We start from the raw sequence: 27,485 nt of genomic DNA on the forward strand, positions 1-27,485 counted from the left end.
GTGCAACCAAAACAGAAATTCTACCCCATTATCTTGATATCAGTTTTTTTCTCATCTTCCACAATCTGTGAACAGATCTGGCAAAATTATTAGCTTTGACAGAGGGTCATCCAGACTTGAAATGTTAGCTCTCTTATCTCTCCACAGATTCTGTCAGACTTGAAATTGTCCAGTATTTTCTGTTTTTGTTTCAGATTCCACCACCCGCAGTAATTTGCTTTTATACCAACAAAAATATTACATCATCATATTTTATGGTTCACTATATTTTTCCTGAAAGCATCACCATTGTTCCAAATAGCTGTAATTAGACAAACTCTGATCACAGAATACTACAGTGCAGAAGATACTCTTCGGCCTATCGAGTCTGCACCAACGCATGAAAGAGTCTGACCTGCCACCTAATCCCACTTGCCAGAACTTGGCCCATAGCTTTGAATGTTATGGCGTGCCAAGTACTCATCCAGTTACTTTTTAAAGGATGTGAGGCATCCCGCCTCTACCATCCTCCCAGGCAGTGCATTCCATACTGTCACCATTCTCTGAATAACTTTTTTTCTCTTCATATCTCCCCCTAAACCACCCACCCCTCACTTTGAACTTGTGTCCCCTCATAACTGACCCTTCAACTAAGGGGAACAGCTGTTCCCTAGCCATGCCCCTCATAATCTTGTATACCTCAATCAGATCACCCCTCAGTCTTCTCTGCTCCAGAGAAAATAACCTAACCTGATCCAACCCCTCTTTATAACTTAAATGTTCCACCTCAGGCAATATTCTGGTGAATCTTCTCTGCACCCCCCCCCCTCCCCACCCAGTGCAATCACATCCTTCCTACAATATGGTGACCAGAATTGCACACAGTACTCCAACTATGGCCTCACCAAAGTTCTGTACAGCTCCATCATGACCTCCCTGCTTTTGTAATCTATGTCCCGATTGATAATGGCAAGTGTCCCATTTGTCTTTTTCACCACCCTATTATACTACCCTTCAGGCTTCAGAGATATAATTACAAACACACCAAGGTCCATTTGTTCTTCAGAACTTCCCAGTGTCAGATCCTTCATTATATACTTAATTGTTAACTTACTCCTGCTGATGGAACCATCAATTCTACGGACACGTGCTTGTTGGATTAGAATAGCGGTTTTAATATACTTACAACAGAGCCAGCCTGTTAGCCGTTGAACTTTCGATGAACTGGCTGGCTGACTCTGTGGCACGGATCTTTATACAGCAGCTCGAGGGGGAGGAGTTCTGGGCGGAGCCAAGGGGGGAGCCCAGTACAAACTCTCGAGTACTCCCAGAGCTACTCCCCCTGGTGGTCAGGTAGTGCAACTGCATTACAATATCGGTGCATATATACAATGGGAACAGTGTGACATTGGTAACTTATAATACCGTGTGAATCTCATTCACCACATTCACCCCCTGTGAAAAAATTCAAGTCTGGCGGGGGTGGTGCCTTACAGGGGGTGGACGAACTGTTCGTTGTGATCTGCGGAGCTCCGGGGTTGCAGCCTCTTGCGGTGGCTGGGTGGGTGTTGAGAGCTGGGGTACGATGGCAGACTCCGGGGCGGGTCTCGTCCAAACTTCATACACCTCTGGCTCGACCGGAGACTGGGATGCGGGCTGGCGCGTGGAACCGGTGGGGCGAGCTTGCGGGATCGGGGGCGCGAGGGGGCGGCAGCATAGGGAACGGGGTAAGGGGTTCCTCAGTGGGGGTAGGGGGCTTGATCCAGCGGGTGCCAGGTCCCGAAGGGATACTGTGTCCTGGCGACCGTCCGGGAACTCCACGAATGCGTACTGGGGGTTGGAATGGAGGAGGCGCACCTTTTCAACAAGGGGGTCGGTTTTGTGCGCCCTGACATGCTTCCTCAGGAGAACTGGGCCTGGTGTCCTCAGCCACGCCGCAAGTGAGACCCCCGTGGTCGTGCCCCTAGAAAAAATGAAGAGCCGCTCGTGAGGGGTTTGATTGGTCGCTGTACAGAGGAGTGATCTAATTGCGTGGAGCGCGTCTGGGAGGACTTCTTGCCATTGGGAGACTTGGGGTTTTCTGGACCGGAGGGTCAGTAGGACGGTTTTCCAGACCGTCGCGTTCTCTCTCTCCACCTGCCTGTTCCCCCTGGGGTTGTAGCTGGTAGTCCTGCTTGAGGCAATGCCCTTGTCGAGCAGGTACTGACGCAGCTCGTCGCTCATAAAGGACGAACCCCGGTCGCTGTGCACGTAGCTGGGGAAACCGAACAGGGTGTGGGCGAGCCGGGTGACCCCTGGATGGCAGAGGTCATCGTGGATGGCTTTCAGACGGCTGATCTGCGCGCTGGCGCATGTCCCGCGGGATAGGGCATCCGAGGGCTCGTTGAGCTTCCCCGGTCGATATTTAATATTGTAACTATAGGTGGAGAGTTCGATCCTCCACCAAAGGATTTTATCGTTGTTTATTTTGCCCCTTTGCGAGTTGTCAACATAAAGGCAACCGATCGTTGGTCGGTGATGAGGGTGAACCTCCTACCTGCGAGGTAGTGCCTCCAGTGGCGAACAGCCTCCACGATGGCTTGTGCTTCCTTCTCGACTGAGGAGTGTCGGAGTTCTGAAGCGGATAGGGTTCAGGATAAAAATGCAATGGGTCTCCTTGCCTGATTTAAAGTGGCTGCTAGAGCTACCTCTGAGGCGTCGCTCTCAACCTGAAAGAGAGTGGATTCATCCACCGCCCGCATGGCTGCTTTGGCGATGTCCTCCTTGATGCAGCTGAAGGCCTGGAGCACCTCAGCTGACAGGGGAAATCGTGTGGCCTTAAAGAGTGGGCGGGCTTTGTCCGCATATTGAGGGACCCACTGGGCGTAGTATGAAAAGAACCCCAAGCACCGTTTCAGAGCCTTGGGGCAATGAGGGAGGGGGAGTTGCATGCGGTCCGGGTCTGGGCCCAGGACTCCGTTCTCCGCGACGTAGCCGAGGATGGCCAGTCTGTTTGTGCGGAAAACGCATTTCTCCTTGTTATAAGTGAGGTTTAATTTCTGTGCCGTTTGGAGAAAATGGTGGAGGTTGGCGTCGTGGTCCTGCTGGTCATAGCCGCAGATGGTACCATTGTCCAGATACGGAAACGTGGCCCGCAGCCCGTACTGGTCTACCATTCGGTCCATTGCTCGTTGGAACACCGAAACCCCGTTAGTGACGCCGAAGGGAACCCGGAGGAAATGGAAGAGGCGGCCATCGGCCTCGAACACCGTGTAGTGGCGGTCCTCCGGGCGGATTGGGAGCTGGTGGTATGCAGGCTTCAGATCCACCGTGGAAAATAGCCAATATTGGGCGATCTGGTTAACCATGTCTGCAATTCTGGGGAGGGGATATGCGTCTAGGAGCGTGAAGCGATTTATGGTCTGACTATCGTCGACGACCATGCGAAATTTTCCCCCGGTCTTGACGATCACCACCTGAGCTCTCCAGGGACTATTACTGGCCTCTATGATCCCCTCACTGAGCAGCCGTCGGACCTCCGATCGGACAAAGACCCTAACCTGTAGGCTGTATCGCCTGCTGCGAGTAGCTACTGGTTTGCAATCTGGAGTGAGATTGGCGAAGAGAGGAGGGGGGGGAGATGCGCAGTGTGGCTAGGCTGCAGATAGTGAGTGGGGACAGGGGCCCGCCGAAGCTGAGGGTGAGGCTCTTGAGGTTGCACTGGAAATCCAGGCCTAATAAGAGTGGCGCACAGAGGTCGGGCAGGACATAAAGTTTAAATTTCGAATAACTAGCGCCTCGAATTGTGAGCGTAGCGACTGTGCGTCCTTGGATTTGGACTGTGTGGGAGCCCGAAGCGAGGGCGATAGTTTGGCTCACAGGAAAAATAGGAAGCGAACAGCGTCTTACCAGCTCTGGGTGTATGAAGCTCTCGGTGCTCCCAGAGTCAAAGTGGCATGGCGTGCTGTACCCGTTGATCTGGACCTCCGCCATCGAACTTCGTAGGTGCTTGGGGCGGGATTGATCTAGGGTGACCGCGTTCAGTTGCGGGCCGCATGATGGGTGCCCAGGGAAGTAGTAGTCTTTCGAGTGGGCGTCCGGTCGAGTAGATGCCGGTACATTCTGGCGAGCTTGATGCAGGATCGCTGCGCTGAGTTGCGGGACGCGTGATGAGTGCCCGGGGAAGTCATAGACTTCTGATGAGCTATCTGAGCATGGAGATGCAGATGGGGCCCGTGGATCGCACATGGTGAGCGGCGAGGAAGATGGCGTCCAAGATAGCGGCCCCCATGAGTCGCACGTGGCTGGCCGCATGGTGGGGGTTTGCCAAGATGACGGCCCCCATGGATCACACGTGGAGGGAGGGGGCGGAGTTGGGGCGTAGGCCGCAGCGTTTCGGCCCCGCTGGTGCTGGGAGCGATTTGCTCTCTCTACTGGGGAGGTAGAAACTGGGGCCCTTTACGCGAGGCACACTCTGGCATAGTGGCCTTTCTTCCCGCAGCTGCTGCAGGTCGCAGATCAGGCTGGGCAGTGTTGCCGTGGGTGCTGGCTTTGGCCACAGAAATGGCAGGCTGGGGCAGCTGAGTAGCTGGCTTTGGCAGCGCGTTAGCTGGGGGGGCCGTGCGGCACAGGCCTGGGGGAGTTGTTGGTCGGGGGCCCACGATGAGGTCGCGGGGTCCGCGGGAAACGAGGTGAGGCTGCGGAAGGAGACTTCCATAGTGGTAGCAGCCTCCACAGTAGTATCTAAGTCCTCAGCCCCCTTTTCTAGCAGTCTTTGGCGCACATAGTTCGATCTAAGGCCCGCTATGAAAACGTCCCGCACAGCAAGCTCCCTATGTTCGTAGTATTCGGAATAAAGTAAATGAGTTGATGGCACAAATCATCGTGAATGACTATGATTTAGTGGCCATTACTGAAACATGGTTAAAGGATGGTCACGATTGGGAGTTAAATATCCGAGGGCATCAAACTATTCGGAAGGACAGAGTGGATGGTAAGGGAGGTGGTGTTGCTCTGTTATTTAAGGATGACATCCGGGCAATAGTAAGGGATGACATCGGTGCTATGGAGGATAAGGTTGAATCCATTTGGGTGGAAATCAGGAATAGTAAGGCGAAAAAGTCACTGATAGGAGTAGTCTATCGGCCATCAAATAGTAACGTTATGGTGGGGCAGGCAATAAACAAAGAAATAACTGATGCATGTAGAAATGGTACAGCAGTTATCATGGGGGATTTTAATTTACATGCCGATTGGTTTAACCAGGTCGGTCAAGGCAACCTTGAGGAGGAGTTTATAGAATGTATCCGCGATAGTTTCCTAGAACAGTACGTAATGGAACCTACAAGGGAACAAGCGGTCCGAGATCTTGTCCTGTGTAATGAGACAGGATTGATTCATGATCTCATAGTTAGGGATCCACTCGGAAGGAGCGATCACAATATGGTGGAATTTAAAATACAGATGGAGGGTGAGAAAGCAAAATCAAATACTCGTGTTTTGTGTTTAAACAAAGGTGATTACAATGGGATGAGAGAAGAACTAGCTAAGGTAGACTGGGAGCAAAGACTTTATGGTGGAACAGTTGAGGAACAGTGGAGAACCTTCCAAACGATTTTTCACAGTGCTCAGCAAAGGTTTATACCAACAAAAAGGAAGGACGGTAGAAAGAGGGAAAATCGACCGTGGATATCTAAGGAAATAAGGGAGAGTATCAAATTGAAGTAAAAAGCATATAAAGTGGCAAAGATTGGTGGGAGACTAGAGGACTGGGAAATCTTTAGGGGGCAACAGAAAGCTACTAAAAAAGCTATAAAGAAGAGTAAGATATAGTATGAGTAAACTTGCTCAGAATATAAAAACAGACAGCAAAAGTTTTTACAAATATATAAAACAAAAAAGAGTGGCTAAGGTAAATATTGGTCCTTTAGAGGATGAGAAGGGAGTTTTAATAATGGGAGATGAGGAAATGGCGGAGGAACTGAACAGGTTTTTTGGGTCGGTCTTCACAGTGGAAGACACAAATAAAATGCCAGCGACTGATAGAAATTAGGCTTTGGCAGGTGAGGACCTTGAGAGGATTGTTATCACTAAGGAGGGAGTGATGAGCAAGCTAATGGGGCTAAAGATAGACAAGTCTCCTGGCCCTGATGGAATGCATCCCAGAGTGCTAAAAGAAATTGCTAGGGAAATTGCAGATGCACTAATGATGATTTACCAAAATTCACTAGACTCTGGGGTGGTCCCGGTGGATTGGAAATTAGCAAACGTGACACCACTGTTTAAAAAAGGAGGTAGACAGAGAGCAGGAAATTATAGGCCAGTGAGCTTAACTTCGGTAGTAGGGAAGATGCTGGAATCTATCATCAAGGAAGAAATAGCGAGGCATCTGGATAGAAATTGTCCCATTGGGCAGACGCAGCATGGGTTCATAAAGGGCAAGTCGTGCCTAACTAATTTAGTGGAATTTTTTGAGGACATTACCAGTGCAGTAGATAACGGGGAGCCAATGGATGTGGTATATCTGGATTTACAGAAAGCCTTTGACAAGGTGCCACACAAAAGGTTGCTGCATAAGATAAAGATGCATGGCATTAAGGGTAAAGTAGTAGCATGGATAGAGGATTGGTTAATTAATAGAAAGCAAAGAGTGGGGATTAATGGGTGTTTCTCTGGTTGGCAATCAGTAGCTAGTGGCGTCCCTCAGGGATCCGTGTTGGGCCCACAATTGTTCACAATTTACATAGGTGATTTGGAGTTGGGGACCAAGGGCAATGTGTCCAAGTTTGCAGATGACACTAAGATGAGTGGTGAAGCGAAAAGTGCAGAGGATACTGGAAGTCTGCAGAGGGATTTGGATAGGTTAAGTGAATGGGTTAGGGTCTGGCAGATGGAATACAATGTTGACAAATGTGAGGTTATCCATTTTGGTAGGAATAACAGCAAACAGGATTATTATTTAAACAATAAAATATTAAAGCATGGTGCTGTGCAGAGAGACCTGGGTGTGCTAGTGCATGAGTCACAGAAAGTTGGTTTACAGGTGCAACAGGTGATTAAGAAGGCAAATGGAATTTTGTCCTTCATTGCTAGAGAGATGGAGTTTAAGACTAGTGAGGTTATGTTGCAATTGTATATGGTGTTAGTGAGGCCACACCTGGAGTATTGTGTTCAGTTTTGGTCTCCTTACTTGAGAAAGGACATACTGGCACTGGAGGGTGTGCAGAGGAGATTCACTAGGTTAATCCCAGAGCTGAAGGGGTTGGATTATGAGGAGAGGTTGAGTAGACTGGGACTGTACTCGTTAGAATTTAGAAGGATGAGGGGGGATCTTATAGAAACATTTAAAATTATGAAGGGAATAGATAGGATAGATGCGGGCAGGTTGTTTCCACTGGCGGGTGAAAGCAGAACTAGGGGACATAGCCTCAAAATAAGGGGAAGTAGATTTAGGACTGAGTTTAGGAAGAACTTCTTCACCCAAAGGGTTGTGAATCTATGGAATTCCTTGCCCAGTGAAGCAGTTGAGGCTCCTTCATTACATGTTTTTAAGGTAAAGATAGATAGTTTTTTGAAGAATAAAGGGATTAAGGGTTATGGTGTTCGGGCCGGAAAGTGGAGCTGAGTCCACAAAAGATCAGCCATGATCTCATTGAATGGCGGAGCAGGCTCGAGGGGCCAGATGGCCTACTCATAGTTCTTATGTTCTTATGTTCAGCCGCGGTAACGGCTTGATAATTACAGTCATTAGAGAGATTGTTCAGTTCACGTACAAATTCGGCTAGCGTTTCTGTAGCCGTTGACGGCGAGTCGTAAACACGTGGTGTGCATAAACCTTGTTAATGGGTCTAACGTACATTTTGTCCAATATCGCCAGCGCTACGGTGCAAGAACCGGCCGGATTTAGCTGTGTGGAGATTCTGTGGCTTACCCTCGTGTGCAGTAGGCTGAGCTTTTGTTCCTCCGTTGTTCCAGCGGTGCTGGCTTCTGCCAGGTAGGCCTTAAAACATCTCAGCCAGTGGGAGAAAATTTCTTTAGCCTCTGCATCCTGCGGATCGGGTTCTAGGCGTCCGGGCTTGAGGGCTGCTTCCATGATTTACTTCGACTGTTTCGTAAGTATATTAAATTGATGGAACCATCAATTCTATGGACATGTGCTTGTAGGATTAGAAGCAACAGTGCTAACCACTCTGCTACCGTGCCGCCCGTCCTGTAGTGGTCCAATCCTTTCCCTGGCCATCCTGTTGCTTTTTAAAATATGAATAAAAAGCCTTGGGATTCACTTTAATCCTACGTGCCAAGGACTTTTCTTGACCTCCTAATTTCCCACTTAAGTACCTTCCTACTTTCTTTATACTCAAGGGTTTCTACTGTCCCCACCCCTGACATCGTACAAAAGCTTCATTTTTCTTTTTGACGAGGTTCACAATATCCCTTGTTATCCAAGGCTCCCTAAACTTTCTATACTTATCCTTCATTCTCTCCGGAATGTGACTTTCCTAAATCTTAATCAATTGTCACTTGAAGGATTCCCACATGTCCGATGTTGATTTAGACACGGGGAGAACGTGCAGACTCTACACAGACAGTGTCCCAAGCCGGGAATTGAACCTGGGATCCTGGAGCTGTGAAGCGACAGTGCTAATCACTATGCTACCATGCAGCCCCACGCGGTTTCATAAAACTGAGTGCCTTGTTAGGCCACTTCTGAGGGCGTTTAAGAGTCAATCACATTGCTGTGGGTCTGGAGTCACATGGAGGTGAGACCAGGTAATGCCTAAAGGGCATGAGTGAACCAGATGTTCAAGTTTCACCATCTGTGGTGGGATTTGGACCCGGGGCTCCAGTGCATTATCTTAGGTCTCTGGATTACTAGTCCAGTGACAATACCACTATGCCACTGCCTCCCCATACTCAAGTTAAGTACTCAAGTTAATTAGGTAAACTGATTAAGATAAATGTTTGCAAGAAAGTGCCACTGCAGACACCGTGCATTACTGCAAGATGAAAAACTGCTTACAAATGCATGGTTTAGATTATTTTTAAACTTCTGGCCTTTTGAAATTTGGTACCATTAACAATGCATTCTTTCTTTTGTCTCTGTTCAAGTTCAAATGCAACTGAATGTGGTACCCCAGATGAGAGACAAAACCTGCCGGTTAAACTAGGTTACATCTTGTTCAAATGAGCAACATTTGGATACAGTTAAAAACTTCCTCCTGTTCATGTGGTCTCAATTCCACAAATCAAAAGTTGAATCAAAATGAAAAAATATATACTTAAAGTTATCCAAGATGTAGAGAATCTTACAATGTCAGTCTACAATTCATGCCTAGTGCTATAATAATAGCCAAATATGTCTAGTGTAGCCAAAGGTACAGATAGCTGTTTTTAATTCATTCATAGATAGTGCATACTTCAGAACATGACAATTTAGCTGCTTAAACAAAAAACTTAAGGGAGCAGATCATTTAGTATGGAGTTGCACAATTTTTCCAAGTCACGCAAGAATATTCCAAACAATGGTTGAGAAATCCTGCTCGTTTCTGTAGGTATTAGGATTGAAATTCCCAAGTGCTTGAAAACTGGTAAAATGTTATTAGTTGAACTCAGTGAAAATTGACTTGGCAGAATAATAAACACATTTGGAATACATCAGAAATCACCATGCGAAAGTACAATAAGAATAAAGTGAACAAAGTCTGTTCTGAGAATGGCAAATTAAGTAACTGCCACTTGGTTGAGTGTGTAAATCCCAATTGGATGAGCCAATGGAATCAAGTCCATAGCCCAGGATGCAGATTGGAGGAGGCCACAGGAGCTGCTGAATACTGAGGTGGGTTGTTTAAAATGCCTTCCTTGGTTGTCTGGGACTTCGTCCCAGTTGTTTTGTTAAATATTACGCCTCCTCGCCCTCACACTGATCATACCCCCGCACAGTACCCATGCCCCATCCATGCCAACTCATCCAGTTACAACCATGGGCAAATATCATGAGACATGCTGAGATGATATTAAATTAGGGTCAAAAATATCTGTTGCCACTTTCACGATAATAACCAAACAAAAGCCCTTTAAATATTTTATCCCCCATCATGGATGCAACTAGTAGAGTTGACGACGGGGAGCCAATGGACTTTGGACTTTCAGAAGGTTTTTGACGCACATAAGATATTACAGTGTAAAATTAATGTGCTTGGGATTAGGGGTAGTGTATTGAGATGGATAGAAAATTGGTTGGCAGCGTCTAGTGGGGTACCGCAGGGATTGATGCTAGGACTCCAGCTATTCACAATACATATTCATGATTTACAAGAGCGAACAAAATGTAATATCTTCAAATTTGCAGATGCCACCAAGTTGGGTGGGAGGGTGAGCTGCGAGGAGGATATTAGAGATCTTTCAGAGATATTTGGACAAGTTGAATGAGGGGGCAAATGAATGGCAGATGCAGTATAATTTGGATAAATGCGAGCTTATCCACTTTGGCAGCAAAAACGAGAAAGCAGAGTATTATTTGAATAGCCATAAACCTCTTTGTCCTCGTAAACCTGTCACTGAAGGTAATCATTTAGGTACAGCAGGCAGTAAAAAAGGCAAATGGTATACTGGCCTTCATTGCGAGAGGATTCGAGTACAGGAGTATGGATGTCTTGCTGCAATTATACAGGGCCTTGGTGACTGCAACTATACAGGGCCTTGGTGACGTCACACCTGGAATAATGTTTTTTTGTATTCATTCATGGAATGTGGGCATCGCAGACTGAGCCAGCATTTATTGTCCATCCCTAATTGCCCTTGAGGTAATTTTAAGAGTCAACTACATTGCTGTGTGGGTCTGGAGTCACATGTAGGCCAGGCAAGGATGACAGATTTCCTTCCCTAAAGGACATTAGTGAACGAGATGGGTTTTATGACAAGGATGTCTGCAAGCTGGAATTGAACCAACGATCTAAGGGTGTCAGTTTTAATCATCTCCAGTTCTCCGCCCTATCAGCTGAGCTATCGAAGGAGAGGCCTCGACAATGGTTTCATGGTCATCCTTAGACTTTTAATTCCAGATTTTTATTGAATTCAAATTTCACCATCTGCAATGGTGGGATTTGAACCCGGGTCCCCAGAGCATGACTCTTGGTCTCTGGTCTACTAGTCCAGTGACAATACGATTACGCCACCAACTGTGTGCAGTTTTGGTCTCCTTATCGGAGGAAGACTTTCTTGCTCTAGAGGGGGTGCAGCGAAGGTTTATCAGACTGATTCCTCGGATGATGGGACTGACGTACGAGGAGAGATTGAATCGGTTAGGATTGTATTCGCTGGAGTTCCGAGGAATTGGGAGGGGGGGGGGGGGGGGGGGGGGGGCGGGGGGAGATCTCTTTGGAACCTAGAAAATTTAACAGGACTAGATAGGGTAGATGCAGGATGGTGTGTGTGTCCAGAATCAGAGGTCACAGTCTGAGGATAGAGGGTAGACCACTTAGGAGAGAGAGGAGGATAAATTTCTTCACCCAGAGTGGTGAGCCTGTGGAAATTGTTACCGCAGGAAGTACATGAGGCCAAAATATTGAATGTTTTCAAGAAGCAGTTAGATATAGCACTTGGGGAGAAGGGAATCAAAGAATATGGGGGGGGGGGGGGGGGGAAGCAGGATTAGGCTGTTGAGTTGGATGATCAGCCATGATCATAATGAACGGGCGGTTCATTATGATTTGAAGGGCCGAATGGCCTCCTCCTGCTATTTTCCATGTTTTTATTAACACACACAGATGTATATTCATAACCCCACATCAAAAGTAGATAATCCTTCAATAACCTGAGCTGTCCATCAACCTGAATTTAAAACCCCCTGCTGCGATAATTGTAGACTGTGTAAACAGCCAACCATTAATAATGACATAATGACAGACTTAAAAGTAATATCATCAAACAGCTATTCTAACTGCTAGAACAGATTTCATTCAACTCTCACAGACCCAGGCTGACTATTTTTAAAATTCATTTTCAGCGTTATGAATTTAAAAACCCGATGGCATAACAGTTCTGCATACCTTATCCACCCTTTATGCGCATTTATGTCTCCTCCATAAATAAATTACTCTCAGACTGCAGGGTAAGGCCCATGCTACAGCAAAAATGGGGTCTGTTTTAACTTGGCCCTGCTGAGTTTGGGTTTGAGAGAGCCATCTCCTCACCACCTTTCCGCTAACAGTGAAAATGCAATCTGTCCTAAATAGGGCTGGGACACGTGGATTTGGATCTTGTCGCCATTTTGAAATGGTCTCTGATGTCTCCACGACTCCCATGAAAAACAGCCTCTTAACTCGGTTTCTTTCTCACAGACAAAATTTCATAATTTTCTGTTTCTATTTCAATTTTCCAACGTCTGCAGTATGCTGCTTTTGAAGGGAGAAAGAAACTGGGATAATTTACTGGATTGAAACAATTCAGGTTTCTCCACTGATGTATGCGAAAAAAAAATCTTTTTAATAGTTAAAGAGTCTACTAACTTACATGATCGTCTATTGGAATTTCTTTGTGGATGAACAAATGCTACAGGTTTTCGAAGTGCAAATCTCCTGTAAGAAACCAATTACAAAAACTGTTGGTATTGGACTTGTGTTTGAGAGGACAAAAACCTTTCAGAATAAATATTACAGCATTCTAGTAAAATACTGCAAAGCAAACAATGCATTTGATTTTACCATAGACAAAACAAATCCTTTAACTTTCACATTTTAGTTGGTGGAGCCAAAAAACTGCTAAAAAGAAAAACAGCTCTGTATTGTACATCAAACTGTTTTCCATTGTCCTATTCCAAAAGTGGAATGCCACTGATGGTATCATTTACTGTCAACTACTTCAACCAGATAAGAGGAAATCCAAGCAATTTTGGCTTGAACTTACTACTTATATACTCTGCACAAACATTCTGCTTTCATATTAATATAATCAGAAAACAAAGGCTTTTAAGATACCTCCTTTCCAATGTGTATTTTTAGCACCAAAATACGTTCATGAAGTTTATTATAATATTGCAACTGTCAGAAGGCTATGTATTTGGTGGTTACCTCTCTTGGAACTGCTTTGAAGGGATTAGTCCTGCTCTCAGATTGGCATCACACTCGCGTTTGGCTTGCCACCAAGTTGCATCATCCTGGCTGACGATCTGAAGGATATCTCCCTTCTTGAAAGAAAGCCCAGCTTCTTTACATGGAATTGCTTGATCCTCTTTAGGGTCATAATCAAATAAAGTCCTGACAAACATCTGGCAAAAAAAAGTTATGTTTATTCATGTTTATATATGACATGGCTATCATGCCTTAAACACAAGAAATAACTTGCATTCACTAATACTGTGGTACAATACAAAATTGAATGAAGCAGTTCATTCAGAGAATTTGGGGAGGCGGGAAGAAAGATTATTTCACAGAATCCCTAATACATCACTTACAAACAAAAACAAGTGTCAACAAAATTGTGAAACTATTAGGCAAACAAAAAATGTACAGAACTTTACAAAATCAATACCTGCAACCACAGGAACTCCAGAGATCAAGAAAGTGGCTCACCGCTACCTTCTCAGGGATTCACAATAATTGTTGGGATTTTCACCCCATAAACATATTTTTTAAAAATCTGCAAAGGAAATGTTCCCCAAGTACAAAGGTATAAACTTAGCTAATTATTTGCAAAGTCAATATCCCTTTCACGTGCACAAGAAACGACTGCCAAATCCAATACTTATAGCTGATGCTCTTAATTCAGAAAGCCAATTATTACTTTAAAGAACAGAGAACAATGTTCACCACCATTGGATATTTGTGATCACTGTACTTTGCCAATGGCTAATATGGCCAGGAGACACAAGAATTAACACTTGTCCTTCAACATGTCGTGCCAATCTACTTTTCTGGTTCATTTATCAAATGCTGTATGCTTCAAGGTTCCCAAAACTTGTAATCATCCAACTATGGCTACATTCCAATACAAGGTTATATTGGCATGTGCCAACCAATTTATAAACAGGGACCCGCCATCAATCATTTTGGCATTCAAGTATATGACGGTGATACAATCAAGAGTCTATTTCCTGCACATGCTCAATGGAGATATTAGAAACAGGAGCAAATTTTTCTAACAAACGATTTTCCCTAACCAGAGGCGCCAGTTTATTCTTCCGAAAAAAATCAAAACGACTTATGCGGTTACTGAATTTGTATTTGTTTTATTAAAAATAAGAATAACATAATTCCTTAAATGCACTTGAAACAGCTCCCATAATTTTACAATGAGCTCAGCCAATGAAAACGTGAGGAATGCAAATGGCACAGGTCCCAGGTTCAGTCCCCAGTCTGTGCGGTGTTTGCTGATCTCAGCTGCAAAGTTTCAACAGGCCCAGAACAACTGCATCAATACTCCTCAGTTAAGGACGGGTACAGCAGCAGCCTCTCTCATGATCACTTTATAACTGGAAGCACACGTATGAAAGACGTGCAATGAAAGGAATGAATAGACTCCATTGTAATACTCCTCCAACCAAATAGTTTTCCCATGTTCACGAGAGTAACTAATGACCACCCTCCAATAAAGTCAGAAGTGAGGATTTTTTCCGATTATTGCAATGTTCAGCACCATTCGTAATTCCTCAGATACTGAAGCAGTCAGTGTCTGCATACAACAGGACTTAACAGGATTCAGGCTTGGGCTGTTAAGTGGCAAGTAACATTTGTGCCATTCAAGTGTGAGGCAATGGCCATCACCGATAAGAGAAAAATCTAACCATCTTCCCATGATATTCAACATTACCATCACTGAACTCCCATGATCAACATCCTGGGGGTCACTATTGACCAAACACTAAACTGGGCAAGCCGTAGAAGTTCTGTCACTACAAGAGCAGGTCAGAGGCTGGGACTTTGTGGCAGGTAATCCACCTCCTGGCTCCCCAAAGCTTGTCCACCATCTACAAGGGACAAGTCAGGTGTATGATGGAATACTCTCCATGAGCCTGGTGAAGTATGGCTTCAACAGTCAAGAGGTTTAATACTATCCTAGACAAAGAATCGGCATCACATTCACTACTTTGAACATTCACTCCATTCAACACTGGTACACAATGACAGCAATATGTATCGGCTATGAGATGCACCATAGCAACTCACCAAGACTCCTTAGACAGCACCTTCCAAACCAATAACTTCAACCACCTAAAATAACAATGGTAGCATGGGTACACAAGCATCTGCATGTTCCCTTCCAAGCTTCACACCATCCTGACTTGAAATTATATCACTATTCTTTCACTCTTACTGGGTCAAATTCTTGGAACTCCTTTCCAAGAATTGTGGGCATACTTCCAACACATCGACAGCAGTGGTTTCAAGAAAGCCACCTTCTCAAGGGTAGCAGGGTGGGCAATAAATGCTGGCCTTGCCAGTGAAAAAAAGTCTAACATTGAATTTGAGCAAGTTGCTAACTACTTCAAAGGATGAGAGAAGTTGGTAAAAAATGGAAGAATGGTGCCTGCATGACCACTTGCTGGGGAGGTGCATAGATAGAGGATCCAGAACACCATAAAGACACAGGAGCAGAATTAGGCCACTCAGCCTATCGAGTCTGCTCTGCCATTCAATCATGGCTGATATTTTCTCATCCCCATTCTCCTGCCTTCTCCCCATAACCCCTGATCCGCTTATTAATCAAGAGACTATCTATCTCTGTTTTAAAGACATTCAGTGATTTGGTCTCCACAGCCTTCTGTGGCAAAGAGCTCCACAGATTCACCACCCTCTGGCTGAAGAAATTCCTCCTCATCTCTGTTTTAAAGGATCGTCCCTTTAGTCTGAGATGGTGTCCTCTGGTTCTAGTTTTTCCTACAAGTGGAAACATCCTCTACACCTCTACTCTATCCAGGTCTCGCAGTATCCTGTAAGTTTCAATAAGATCCCCCCTCATCCTTCTAAACTCCAATGAGTACAGATCCAGTGTCCAAAACTGTTCCTCATATGACAAGCTCTTCATTCCAGGGATCATTCTTGTGAACCTCCTCTGGACCCTTTCCAAGGCCAGCACACCCTTCCTTAGATACAGGGCCAAAACTGCTCACAATACTCCAAATAGGGTCTGACCAGAGCCTTATACAGCCCCAGAAGTACATCTCTGGTCTTGTATTCTAGCCCTCTTGACATGAATGCTAACATTGCATTTGCCTTCTTAACTGCCAACTGAACCTGCACATTAACCCTAAGAGAATCGTGAACAAGGATTCCCAAGTCCCTTTGTGCTTCTGATTTCCGAAGCATTTCCCCATTTAGAAAATAGTCTATGCCTAAATTCCTCTTTCCAAAGTGCATAACCTCACACTTTTCCACATTGTATTTCATTTTCCACTTCATTGCCCACTCTCCTAGTTTGTCCAAATCCTTCTGCAGCTCCCTTGCTTCTTCAATAGTATCTGTCCCTCTACAGATCTTTGTAACATCTGTAAACTCAGCAACAGTGCCTTCAGTTCCTTCTTCCAGATCATTGATGTATATTGCGAAAAGTTGTGGTCCCAGCACAGACCCGTGAGGCACACCACTAGTCAACGGCTGCCATCCTGAAAAAGACCCCTTTATCCCCACTTGCTGCCTTCTGTTAGTCAGCCAATTCTCTATCCATGCCAGGATCTTACCCTGAACACCATAGGCTCTTAACTTATTTAACAGTCTCCTATTCGGCACCTTGTCAAAGGCCTTCTGGAAATCTAAATAAATCACGTCAACTAGTTTTCCTTTGTCTAACTTTCTTGTTACCTCTTCAAAGAACTCTAGCAGGTTTGTCAGACATGACCTCCCTTTGACAAAGGCGTGCTGACTCAGTCCTATTTGACCATGCACTTCCAAGTACTCTGCGATCTCATCTTTAATAATGGACTCTAAAATCTTACCAATGGCTGAAGTCAGGCTAACCAGCCTATAATTTCCCGTCTTCTGCCTCCCTCCCTTCTTAAACAGTGGTGCTACATGAGCCACTTTCCAGTCCTCTGGGACTGTTCCTGCCCCCAGCGATTCCTGAAAGATCACCACCAATGCCTCCACAATTTCCTGTTATCTCTTTTAGGACCCTGGGGCTTAATCCATCTGTTCCAGGTGACTTATCCACCTCAGACCTTTCAGTTTCCCAAGAACCTTCTCCTGAGTGATGGCCACTGCACTCACCTCTGCCCCCTGGTTCTCCTGGAACTCTGGCATCCATCTGCCAGATGGAATACAATGTTGACAAATGTGAGGTTATCCATTTTGGTAGGAATAACAGCAAAAGGGATTATTATTTAAATGATAAAATATTAAAACATGCTGCTGTGCAGAGAGACCTGGGTGTGCTAGTGCATAAGTCGCAAAACGTTGGTTTACAGGTGCAACAGGTGATTAACAAGGCAAATGGAGTTTTGTCCTTCATTACTAGAGGGATGGAGTTTAAGACTAGGGAGGTTATGCTGCAAATGTATAAAGTGTTAGTGAGGCCACACCTGGAGTATTGTGTTCAGTTTTGGAGTCCTTACCTGAGAAAGGACGTATAGGGCTGGAGGGTGTGCAGAGGAGATTCACTAGGTTAATCCCAGAGTTGAAGGGGTTGTATTACGAGGAGAGGTTGAGTAGACTGGGACTGTACTCGTTGGAATTTAGAAGGATGAGGGGGGATGCGGGCAGGTTTTTTCTACTGGCAGGTGAAAGCAGAACTAGGGGGCATAGCCTCAAAATAAGGGGAAGTAGATTTAGGACTGAGCTTAGGAGGAACTTCTTCACCCAAAGGGTTGTGAATCTATGGAATTCCTTGCCCAGTGAAGCAGTTGAGGCTCCTTCATTAAATGTTTTTAAGATAGAGATAGATAGTTTTTTGAAGAATAAAGGGATTAAGGGTTATGGTGTTCGGGCCGGAAAGTGGAGCTGAGTCCACAAAAGATCAGCCATGATCTCATTGAATGGTGGAGCAGGCCCAAGGGGCCAGATGGCCTACTCATGCTCCTAGTTCTTATGTTCTTATATGAGAGACAGAAGGTGTTTAGGGGGTGCAGGATTGATCCTTGGGGAACAAAGGCAATGGTGCAGGAACAGGAAGAGAAGCCATTGTAAGTTATTCTCTAACTACGATTAGGTAAATAAGAATGGAGTCATGACAGGAAATAGTTTAAATGACAGTTTAAACAACAAATTAAATTGCTCAAAGTGTATTTTTGAAAATCTTTTCAGGCATCGTATGGTCTAATCTATAGCCTGGCAGCCTTGCACTAATAAGATTTCTAACATAAACAGGTAAAATTATGAAAGGCAGAACATGTCCACACATTTGCTGACATTTCAGTGCAGTACTGTTGCCCGAGGTGACCATTTCTGGATGAGGTGTTAAGCTAAGGCCCCAAAATCCATACCACTACTGAAAGAAGAGCAAGGGGAGTTATCCAAGAGTTGGGGGTCAGTAATCAGATCTCAACCAATATCATTGATCAGATGATCTGATCATCTAATTTATTATTTTTTGAGGACCTTGCTAAATGGAAACTGGCTCTCATGTTTGCCTATATTACAAAATTTTAGAAGTATTTCAACAGCAGTTAAGTGCCTTGGTTTACTGAAGGTGTGAAAAGTGCTACTTAATGCTATTTTTCCTTAGCTTGAAAAAAGTGAACGATATGGGACAGTGAAAAATCAAGTTAGCATCCTCAAAAATAAAAAATGTTATTCCGCCTTATCCAAATTATATTTTCCCTCTACAGCTGGATGTTACAGGCCACGTGTCTAGTTATGATATTCCATTACAGTAGGTTTAATAGTACTTGGACAATATGCCACAACAGGCATTTTGACATTTCACGACCAGAGTGATGACTGATAAATGTGTGAGAACATAACCATAAACAGCAGTACTGTTTGGAGCAGAAGTCAATTTTTCAGATGCAATTCCTTAGACAAAATAAAGCTGACATGGTTTTTAAGTGTTTACTGATTCTAGGTAGTCTGCAAAACATAATGTAACTTTGCCAATTTTACAAAGTTAGAATGAAAATTTGATGTGAATGCTGGCAAGGTTCAAAGACTAAATACAAAACTGTCCATGTTAATGAATTCCCGTCATTTTGATAGAACAATTTACAATTCATAAATGTTTCAGTCGTATTTAATGGAAAGTGAATCACCTTTTCAGCTGCTGTGCAGAAACAGAGAAGCACAAACCAAGTCTTGCTTTATGGTGTACTGTAGATACTGTCACTCTCTGTATACAATTATTAAGGTGAATATTATAGTTTAGAATACCAGTGATTATATTTTCAGTATGTATTTTAAAACATTTTCATATCTAGTGGATCATAAACTATTACTTCTAATGCAAACGTAAAAATAAAAGTTCACAATGGTTTAAGAAAGCAAGCTAACGGATTGACTCGCATTAAGGTTTTCTGAAGTAAGACATCAGCTCCCACAACGGGTTAACTCAATATGAAAATAGCGAACAAGAGCTGTAATAGTTTGTCAACAACTTAAATTATTTCATGGGCATCAAAGACCCAAATATCAGCAAAAGAAATTGCCCAGTGTTAAACCTTGTTTTTGATGCTCACACAGGAATGGTTCAAACCTTTCAACACTGTGCAACCTTACTCTTGATGCAACATCAAATGATAGTGTTCAAATCAAAAACTACTTGTTAATTGTTAACAGACCTGACCGTGACCCAAGTTAACAAACTTGAGAGCTCACTATATAATTTCATTTTATTCGAGAAATTAAAGTTTTTCTGAAATGCAACTACAAAAAGACCAGAATGGGCTTGCCATAAAAAGCTTTTTTATAATTAATTGTTACAGGATGTGTACTTCGCTGGCTAAGCCAGTATTTGTTGCCCATCCATAACTGCCCTCGAGAAGGTGGTGATGAGCTGCCTTCCTGAACTGCTGCAGTCGTGTGGTGTAGGTACACCCACTGTACTATTAGGAAGGAAGTTCCAGGATTTTGACTCAGTGACAGTAAAGGAATAGCGATATATCTCGATGTCAGGATGGTGAGTGTACTAATCCAGGCAGGGAGTATTCCATCACACTCCTGACTTGTGTCTTATAGATGGTGGACATGCTATGGGGAGTCAGGTGGTGAGTTACTCGGCGCAGGATTCCTAGCCTCTGACCGGTTCTTGTAACCACAGTGTTTATACAGATAGTCCAGTTCAGTTTCTGGTCAATGTGTAACCCCAGGATGGGGGTGAAGTAGTTGATCCTGAGATGAGGGTCCTGAATCCTAATAAAGGAAACTACAATAATATGAGGAGTGAGTTGGCTATGAGCGAATGGGGAAAGTTACTTAATGGGATGACAGTGGATAGGCAATGGCAAACATTCAAATAGCATATGGGTAATTGCAACAATTAACTATTCCTGTCGAGCACAACAGTAAAACGGGAAAGGTGGCCAATCCATGGTTTACAAGGGAAATTGGAGAAAGTATTTCGATCCAAGGAAGAAGCATAGAAATTGGCCAAAAAAAAACCAATTGATCTGAGGATTAGGAGCAGTTTAGAATTCAGTGAAGAAGCATCAAGGGATTGATTAAAAAGGGGAAAATAGAGTATGGGAGTAAGTTTGCAGGGAACATAAAAACTAACTGTAAAGTTTCCTGAAGGTTTGTGATGAGAAAAAGATTGGTGAAGACAAATATAGGTCCTTTACAGTCAGAAACAAGAGAACATGTAATAGGGGACAAATAAATGGCTGAGCCGCAACTAAATTGGTTCTGCCTTCACAAATGAGGACACAAATAAGATACCAGAAATGTTGAGGGACGCAGGTTTAGTGAAAGGGAGGAACTGAAGGAGATTAATATAAGTGGAGAAATGGTGTTAGGGAAATTGATGGGACTGAAGGCTGATCAATCCCCAAGGCCTGATAATCTACATCCCAGAGTAATTGAGGAAGTGGTTCTAGGAATAATGGTCGCATTGGTAGTAATCTTCCAAGATTCTCTCGACTCCAGTCCGGAACAGTTTCTACAGATTGGAGGGTAGCTAATGTAACTCCACTATTTAAAAAGGGAGGTAGAGAGAAAACAAGGGAATTATAGACCAGTAAGCTTGATAAGAACAAAAGAACTAGGAGCAGGAATAGGCCATCTGGCCCCTCGAGCCTGCTCCGCCATTCAATGAGATCATGGCTGATCTTTTGTGGACTCAGCTCCACTTTCCGGCCCGAACACCATAACCCTTAATCCCTTTATTCTTCAAAAAACTATCTATCTTTACCTTAAAAACATGTAATGAAGGAGCCTCAACTGCTTCACTGGGCAAGGAATTCCATAGATTCACAACCCTTTGGGTGAAGAAGTTCTTCCTAAACTCAGTCCTAAATCTACTTCCCCTTATTTTGAGGCTATGTCCCCTAGTTCTGCTTTCACCCGCCAGTGGAAACAACCTGCCCGCATCTATCCTATCTATTCCCTTCATAATTTTAAATGTTTCTATAAGATCCCCCCTCATCCTTCTAAATTCCAACGAGTACAGTCCCAGTCTACTCAACCTCTCCTCATAATCCAACCCCTTCAGCTCTGGGATTAACCTAGTGAATCTCCTCTGCACACCCTCCAGTGCCAGTATGTCCTTTCTCAAGTAAGGAGACCAAAACTGAACACAATACTCCAGGTGTGGCCTCACTAACACCATATACAATTGCAGCTTAACCTCCCTAGTCTTAAACTCCATCTCTCTAGCAATGAAGGACAAAATTCCATTTGCCTTCTTAATCACCTGTTGCACCTGTAAACCAACCTTCTGTGACTCATGCACTAGCATACCCAAGTCTCTCTGCACAGCAGCATGCTTTAATATTTTATCGTTTAAATAATAATCCCGTTTGCTGTTATTCCTACCAAAATGGATAACCTCACATTTGTCAACATTGTATTCCATTTGCCAGACCCTAGCCCATTTACTTAACCTATCCAAATCCCTCTGCAGACTTCCAGTATCCTCTGCACGTTTTGCTTTACCACTCATCTTAGTGTCATCTGCAAACTTGGACACATTGCCCTTGGTCCCCAACTCCAAATCATCTATGTAAATTGTGAACAATTGTTGGCCCAACACGGATCCCTGAGGGACACCACTAGCTACTGATTGCCAACCAGAGAAACACCCATTAATCCCCACTCTTTGCTTTCTAATCCCCACTCTTTGCTTTCTATATGTCTGTATATTTATAGCAGAGCACTTAGAAGACAGGGGCAGGGTCGGACAGAGTCAGCATGGATTTATGGAGGGGATATCATGCTTGACAAATCTACTGGAATTCTTCGACGATGTAACTTGTAGAGTTGATGAGCGGGAGCCAGTGGATGTGGTTTATTTGGACTTTCTGAAGGTTCATGACAAAGTTCCGCATAAGAGATTAGCATGTAAAATTAAAGCACATGGGATTAAGGGGACTGTATTGCGATAGATAGAAAACTTGTTCTCAGTGATGCACTATCAATTACGACGAGACGAGAGTAGAGAGTAATCGAGGCTTTATTACACAGAGATGTGTGGTCTCTACAGCTGCTGCTGAAATGGCTGCAGTTCGGAGAGCACACACATTTATACTCCATCTACTGGGCGGAGCCAGCAGGCAGGGATCTACCCTCGTACCTGTGGTACAGAGGCCTTACCGTAATACCCTCGTATATAGTGCAGTATATACAATACAATACAACAGTGGTGACTACCACACTCAGACAGGAAACAAAGACCAGGGGCATGATTCTCCATAAAAATTTCCAAGTGTGCCAGCGAGCGTGAACTGCCGCGAACTTACTGGCACTCGGCCCAGCGAAGCTGGCAACACTATTCAATGTTAATTGGTACACTTAACAAGGCCTAACTGGCTTCTTGCTGCAAATGAAGGCTCGCCAGCTGATTCGCTGGCACTGCACTTGCTAGCCCCCCACTAACAAGATCAAGCAGCACTTAAGCTGCACTTGCTCAGCCAACCCCAGCCAGCTCGCAACAAAGGCGCAGAGGAGACCGGCCCCAACATTCGGTGACACAGATCTGGGGAGGTTGCTTGACGTTGTGGAGGCCTGGCGGGATGTCCTGTTCCCCATGGGTCCAGGAGGGTCAACTATAGAGCAGCCAGGGCTGCCTGGGATGAGGTGGCGGCAACTGTGAGGACCAGGGGTGTGGCCAGGAGAACTGGCCTCCAGTGCAGGAAAAAGGACAACAACCTGCATCGGGCAGCACAAGTGAGTAGACATCAACGTTCCCTGGGGCCTTTCTGCCCCAACAGGAGCATCCACCCTCACCAATTCTCCATGCGACCCAAACCTCCCTCCACCCCCTCCCTCTTCAAACTCCTCCATACCTTTTCTTCACCACTAAACCCCCCCCCCCCCCCACTACCACCACCAATGTGAACCACATTTGTGGCTAACTATGCCTCCTCAGGAAAAGTTGTCAGGCAATCGCAGGGAGAGGGCCCAGACTGGTGGTGGCGTCCAGACATCAGAATCCTCACTATCTTCAAGGAACGTGCCTGGAGGTGACTTGTGTGGCCCCAGACAGAGTAGTCACCACGTGGAGGCTGGCGGACGCCACAGAGGTGAGGAACTACCGGGCTCCACCCGGGGAACCTGTCAAATGGGAGTACTGATCGCCTTACTAACTGACCCATCCCTCTCACTGACCACATGTCCATTCACCCGTAGGTCCTCTGGCCCATCCCGGGTGGTCCCCTCTCCAGTCTCCCATGAGGCCACCTCGGAGGAGAGCTCCGAGGACGCCACCATAATACTAGCATCACGGCTGTCATCCCAACCCTCCCCCAGCGCAGATATTTACACCTCGGTGGGAAATATTAGTGGTCAGGCTTCTGGGGCACTATCTGGTGAGCACTACACTGCTGCATATGTACATCAGGTGGAGGTAGGAACCCCCAGACGAGACAGCAGTTGGAGATCTGCTGCATCCCAGGACCCACTGGGATGCAGCCTAATGCTGAACCTGTGGAAGAGATCATCCTGAAGCTGATAAGAGATATTAGAGTGCGGCCGGGACATTCAGAGGGTGATGTCAGCGTCACTCCAACAGATCCATCTGCTTGGAGGGGTCCCAGAGGCTGTGGGTGCTCGTGCGGTCGCCAGCAATGTGTGGCACCGAGTCCAACACTGTTAGGGTGGCGAACGCAGTTGAGAGCCTGATGCACGATGTCGGCACCATTAATGAAGGTGTCCAAAGCGTCGCGCAGCCGGTTATGGCCATGGCTGAGGGTCTACACAGAATGTCTGCCTCGTTGGAGAATGTGACCAAGTGCCAGACTGATCTTAGTGAGCTACTGCGGGACATGTCCAGCTCTCAGGGGCTGGTTTAGCACAGTGGGCTAAACAGCTGGCTTGTAATGCAGAACAAGGCCAGCAACGCGGGTTCGCTGGAATGCGGCGACTAGGGGCTTTTCACAGTAACTTCATTGAAGCCTACTTGTGACAAGAAATTATTATTATTATTAGATGGGCATGACCAAGGCGCTGTGGAGCTTGTCCTAGTCACAGCTGGGCATTGCCAATACTCTGCACAGCATGTCCCTGTCACTGAGGAGGGCATCGAGGATAGCACCATCAGGACGGTGGGGAATTGTAAAACACAATAAACACCTTTGTGCACAACGAGTATGATGCCTCTGTCACTTTCTTCCGCAATGCACGCCATCCTCTGAACCCTTGGCCCATCCCTTCAGGCACCCCCCCCCCCCCCCCCCCATTGTGGCACCCACCCACCCTGCAGCCGTGGACATGTCCCATCCCCTGAGTGTTCGGATGTTGGATGCTATGTGCATGGTGCTGCCTCCCACAGTGTTCAAGCACAGTGTTCATGCATCAAGGTGTGATTGGGATGATAGGCAATGACTCCCACATGCTATGTAGCCCGCCCACCCATGGGACTCCACTTGGGTTGTGTGAGGTGCTAACATAACTGCTATTTCCAATTCCCTATTAGCAATAGCTTTCAGCTGCATGGCCAGAGGCCTTGGTAGTCGATAGTGGTTATGGGTGGCCGGTGGGGCAGATGTGCAGGGAAAGGAGTTATCCCCAGAACAGGTAGACAAGATCCATGGGTTGTCATGGTGGTGCCACCTGTGGTTGCACCCCCCACCACCCAGTGACAATGCATCCCCTACCCTCCCATGGTGACCCACCCCTGCAGAGGGTCCCCCATCCCTAGTCGAGGACCCCCACCTCCCGCTGAGCACTGGGGTGGTAAGCCCAGTATCCCTAGGCTCTTTGCCTGTGAGCAAAGATTGGTACTCCCCTCCTCGGTTCCCACAGAACCCTTCCGCCAGGTTCAGCAGGTTCACATTTTTCAAAAGGAGTACTAATCTGCGCCAGTGTGACAACTTGCTGGGGTGGCCAATAAATGGGAGATCGTTGGATATGGGACGGCTCTTGTTCATTGTTTGGAAATAGGGCTCAAGTGGTGATAATTGGTTTCTCACCATGCTATGGCGAGATCCTGATTTCACCTACAGGAGTGGCTGGTTATATCACAAACTGCCACCTGGTACGATTCTCGTTTTATGCCTCTCCCGCTATTCACCGGCCTCGTTTCACTTGAGCGAGAGGGTAACAAGGCTGGAGAATCGCACCCAAGGTATTAACGGGTCTTTTCCAAATTAGCAGGCAGTGACTACTGGGGTACTGCAGAGATCGGTGCCAGGACCCTAGCTACTCACAATCTATATCAACGATTTAGATGAGGGAACAAAATGTATTATCTCCAAATTTGTAGATGACACTAAGTTGGGTGGAAGGCTGAGGAGGATGCAGAGATCCCTCAGTGTGATTTGGACAAATTGAGTGAGTGGGCATATGAATGGCATATACAGTGTAATTTGGATAAATGTGAGGTTATCCACTTTGGTAGCAAAAACTAGAAGGCAGACTATTATCTGAATGGCAGTAAATTAGGAGAGAGGAAAATGCAACGAGACCTGGGTGTTCTCATACACCAGTCACTGAAGGGAAACATGAAGGTACACTAGGCGGTAAAGAAGGCAAATGGTATGCTGGCCTTCATTGTGAGAGGATTCGAGTACAGGAGAAGGGATTTCTTGCTGCAATTATATAGGGCCTTGGCGAGGTCACATCTGGTATATTGGGTGCAGGTTTGGTCTTATCCGAGGAAGAATGTTCTTTGCTATAAAGCGAATACAATGGTGGGACTGACATATGAGGAGATTGAGTCAGTTAACATTGTATTCACTGGAGTTTCGAAGAATGAGGGAGGATCTCATAGAAACCGATAAAATTCTAACAGGACTAGACAAGAGTAGATGCAAGAAGAATGTTTCCGATGGTGGGGGTGTCCAGAACCAGGAATCACAGTTTGAGGATACAGGCTAGACCATTTAAGACAGAGATTAGGAGAAATTTCACCTAGAGAGTGATGAGCTTGTGGAATTCATTACCACAGGATGTAGCTGAGGCCAAAACATTGTACGTTTTCAAGAAGCAGTTAGAAAATAGCAAACAAAAACCGAAAATACTGGACAATCTCAGCAGGTCTGACAACATCTGTGGAGAGAGAAGGGAGCTAAGAGTTACATATAGCACTTTAGGTGAAGGGGATCACAGGACATGGGGGAAAGGCGGCGTTAAGCTAATGAGTTGGATGATCAGCCATGATTAATGAATGGTGGGGCAGGCGTGAAGGACTGCATGGCCTACCCCTGCTCCTATTCGCTATGTTTCCATGCTGCATTTGGACATGGACTGTAAAATATAGTGACATTTCTAAAAATACAAACAGGACAGAAAATATTTATAACAATATTCATAATTCTTGGTAAATAAGAATTACCCGCCAATTTTATTTTGAACTATTTTACTTTTAAAATGCATGACATAGAACATAGAACATAGAACGATACAGCGCAGTACAGGCCCTTCGGCCCTCGATGTTGCACCGACATGGAAAAAATCTAAAGGCCATCTAACCTACACTATGCCCTTATCATCCATATGCTTATCCAATAAATTTTTTAATGCCCTCAATGTTGGCGTGTTCACTACTGTTGCAGGTAGGGCATTCCACGGCCTCACCACTCTTTGCGTAAAAAACCCACCTCTGACCTCTGTCCTATATCTATTACCCCTCAATTTAAGGCTATGTCCCCTCGTGCTAGCCACCTCCATCCGCGGGAGAAGGCTCTCGCTGTCCACCCTATCTAACCCTCTGATCATTTTGTATGCCTCTATTAAGTCACCTCTTAACCTTCTTCTCTCTAACGAAAACAACCTCAAGTCCATCAGCCTTTCCTCATAAGATTTTCCCTCCATACCAGGCAACATCCTGGTAAATCTCCTCTGCACCCGTTCCAAAGCTTCCACGTCCTTCCTATAATGAGGCGACCAGAACTGTACGCAATACTCCAAATGCGGCCGTACTAGAGTTTTGTACAACTGCAACATGACCTCATGGATCCGGAACTCAATCCCTCTACCAATAAAGGCCAACACACCATAGGCCTTCTTCACAAC

General features: G+C 45.3%; 1 protein-coding gene across 20 annotated transcripts in view; it reads right to left on the bottom strand.

Annotated features, from left to right (window-relative positions):
- Nucleotides 1-27,485, bottom strand: part of mpp7a (membrane protein, palmitoylated 7a (MAGUK p55 subfamily member 7)) — a 779,450-nt gene that overhangs the window by 183,158 nt on the left and 568,807 nt on the right. For all 20 annotated transcript variants that reach the window (XR_005460776.1, XM_038798233.1, XM_038798231.1 and 17 more), the window contains 2 exons: nucleotides 13,026-13,222; nucleotides 12,469-12,533 (listed from right to left, as the gene is read on the bottom strand). Coding sequence is in view for 19 of the 20 variants with exons in the window: in XM_038798233.1 (XP_038654161.1) it covers nucleotides 12,469-12,533; nucleotides 13,026-13,222 (262 nt within the window). In the remaining variant the exon portion in view is untranslated. The remainder of the gene's footprint in view (nucleotides 1-12,468; nucleotides 12,534-13,025; nucleotides 13,223-27,485) is intronic.

Source organism: Scyliorhinus canicula, chromosome 5 (assembly GCF_902713615.1).
Source record: "Scyliorhinus canicula chromosome 5, sScyCan1.1, whole genome shotgun sequence".
Classification (NCBI taxonomy): Eukaryota; Metazoa; Chordata; class Chondrichthyes; order Carcharhiniformes; family Scyliorhinidae; genus Scyliorhinus; species Scyliorhinus canicula.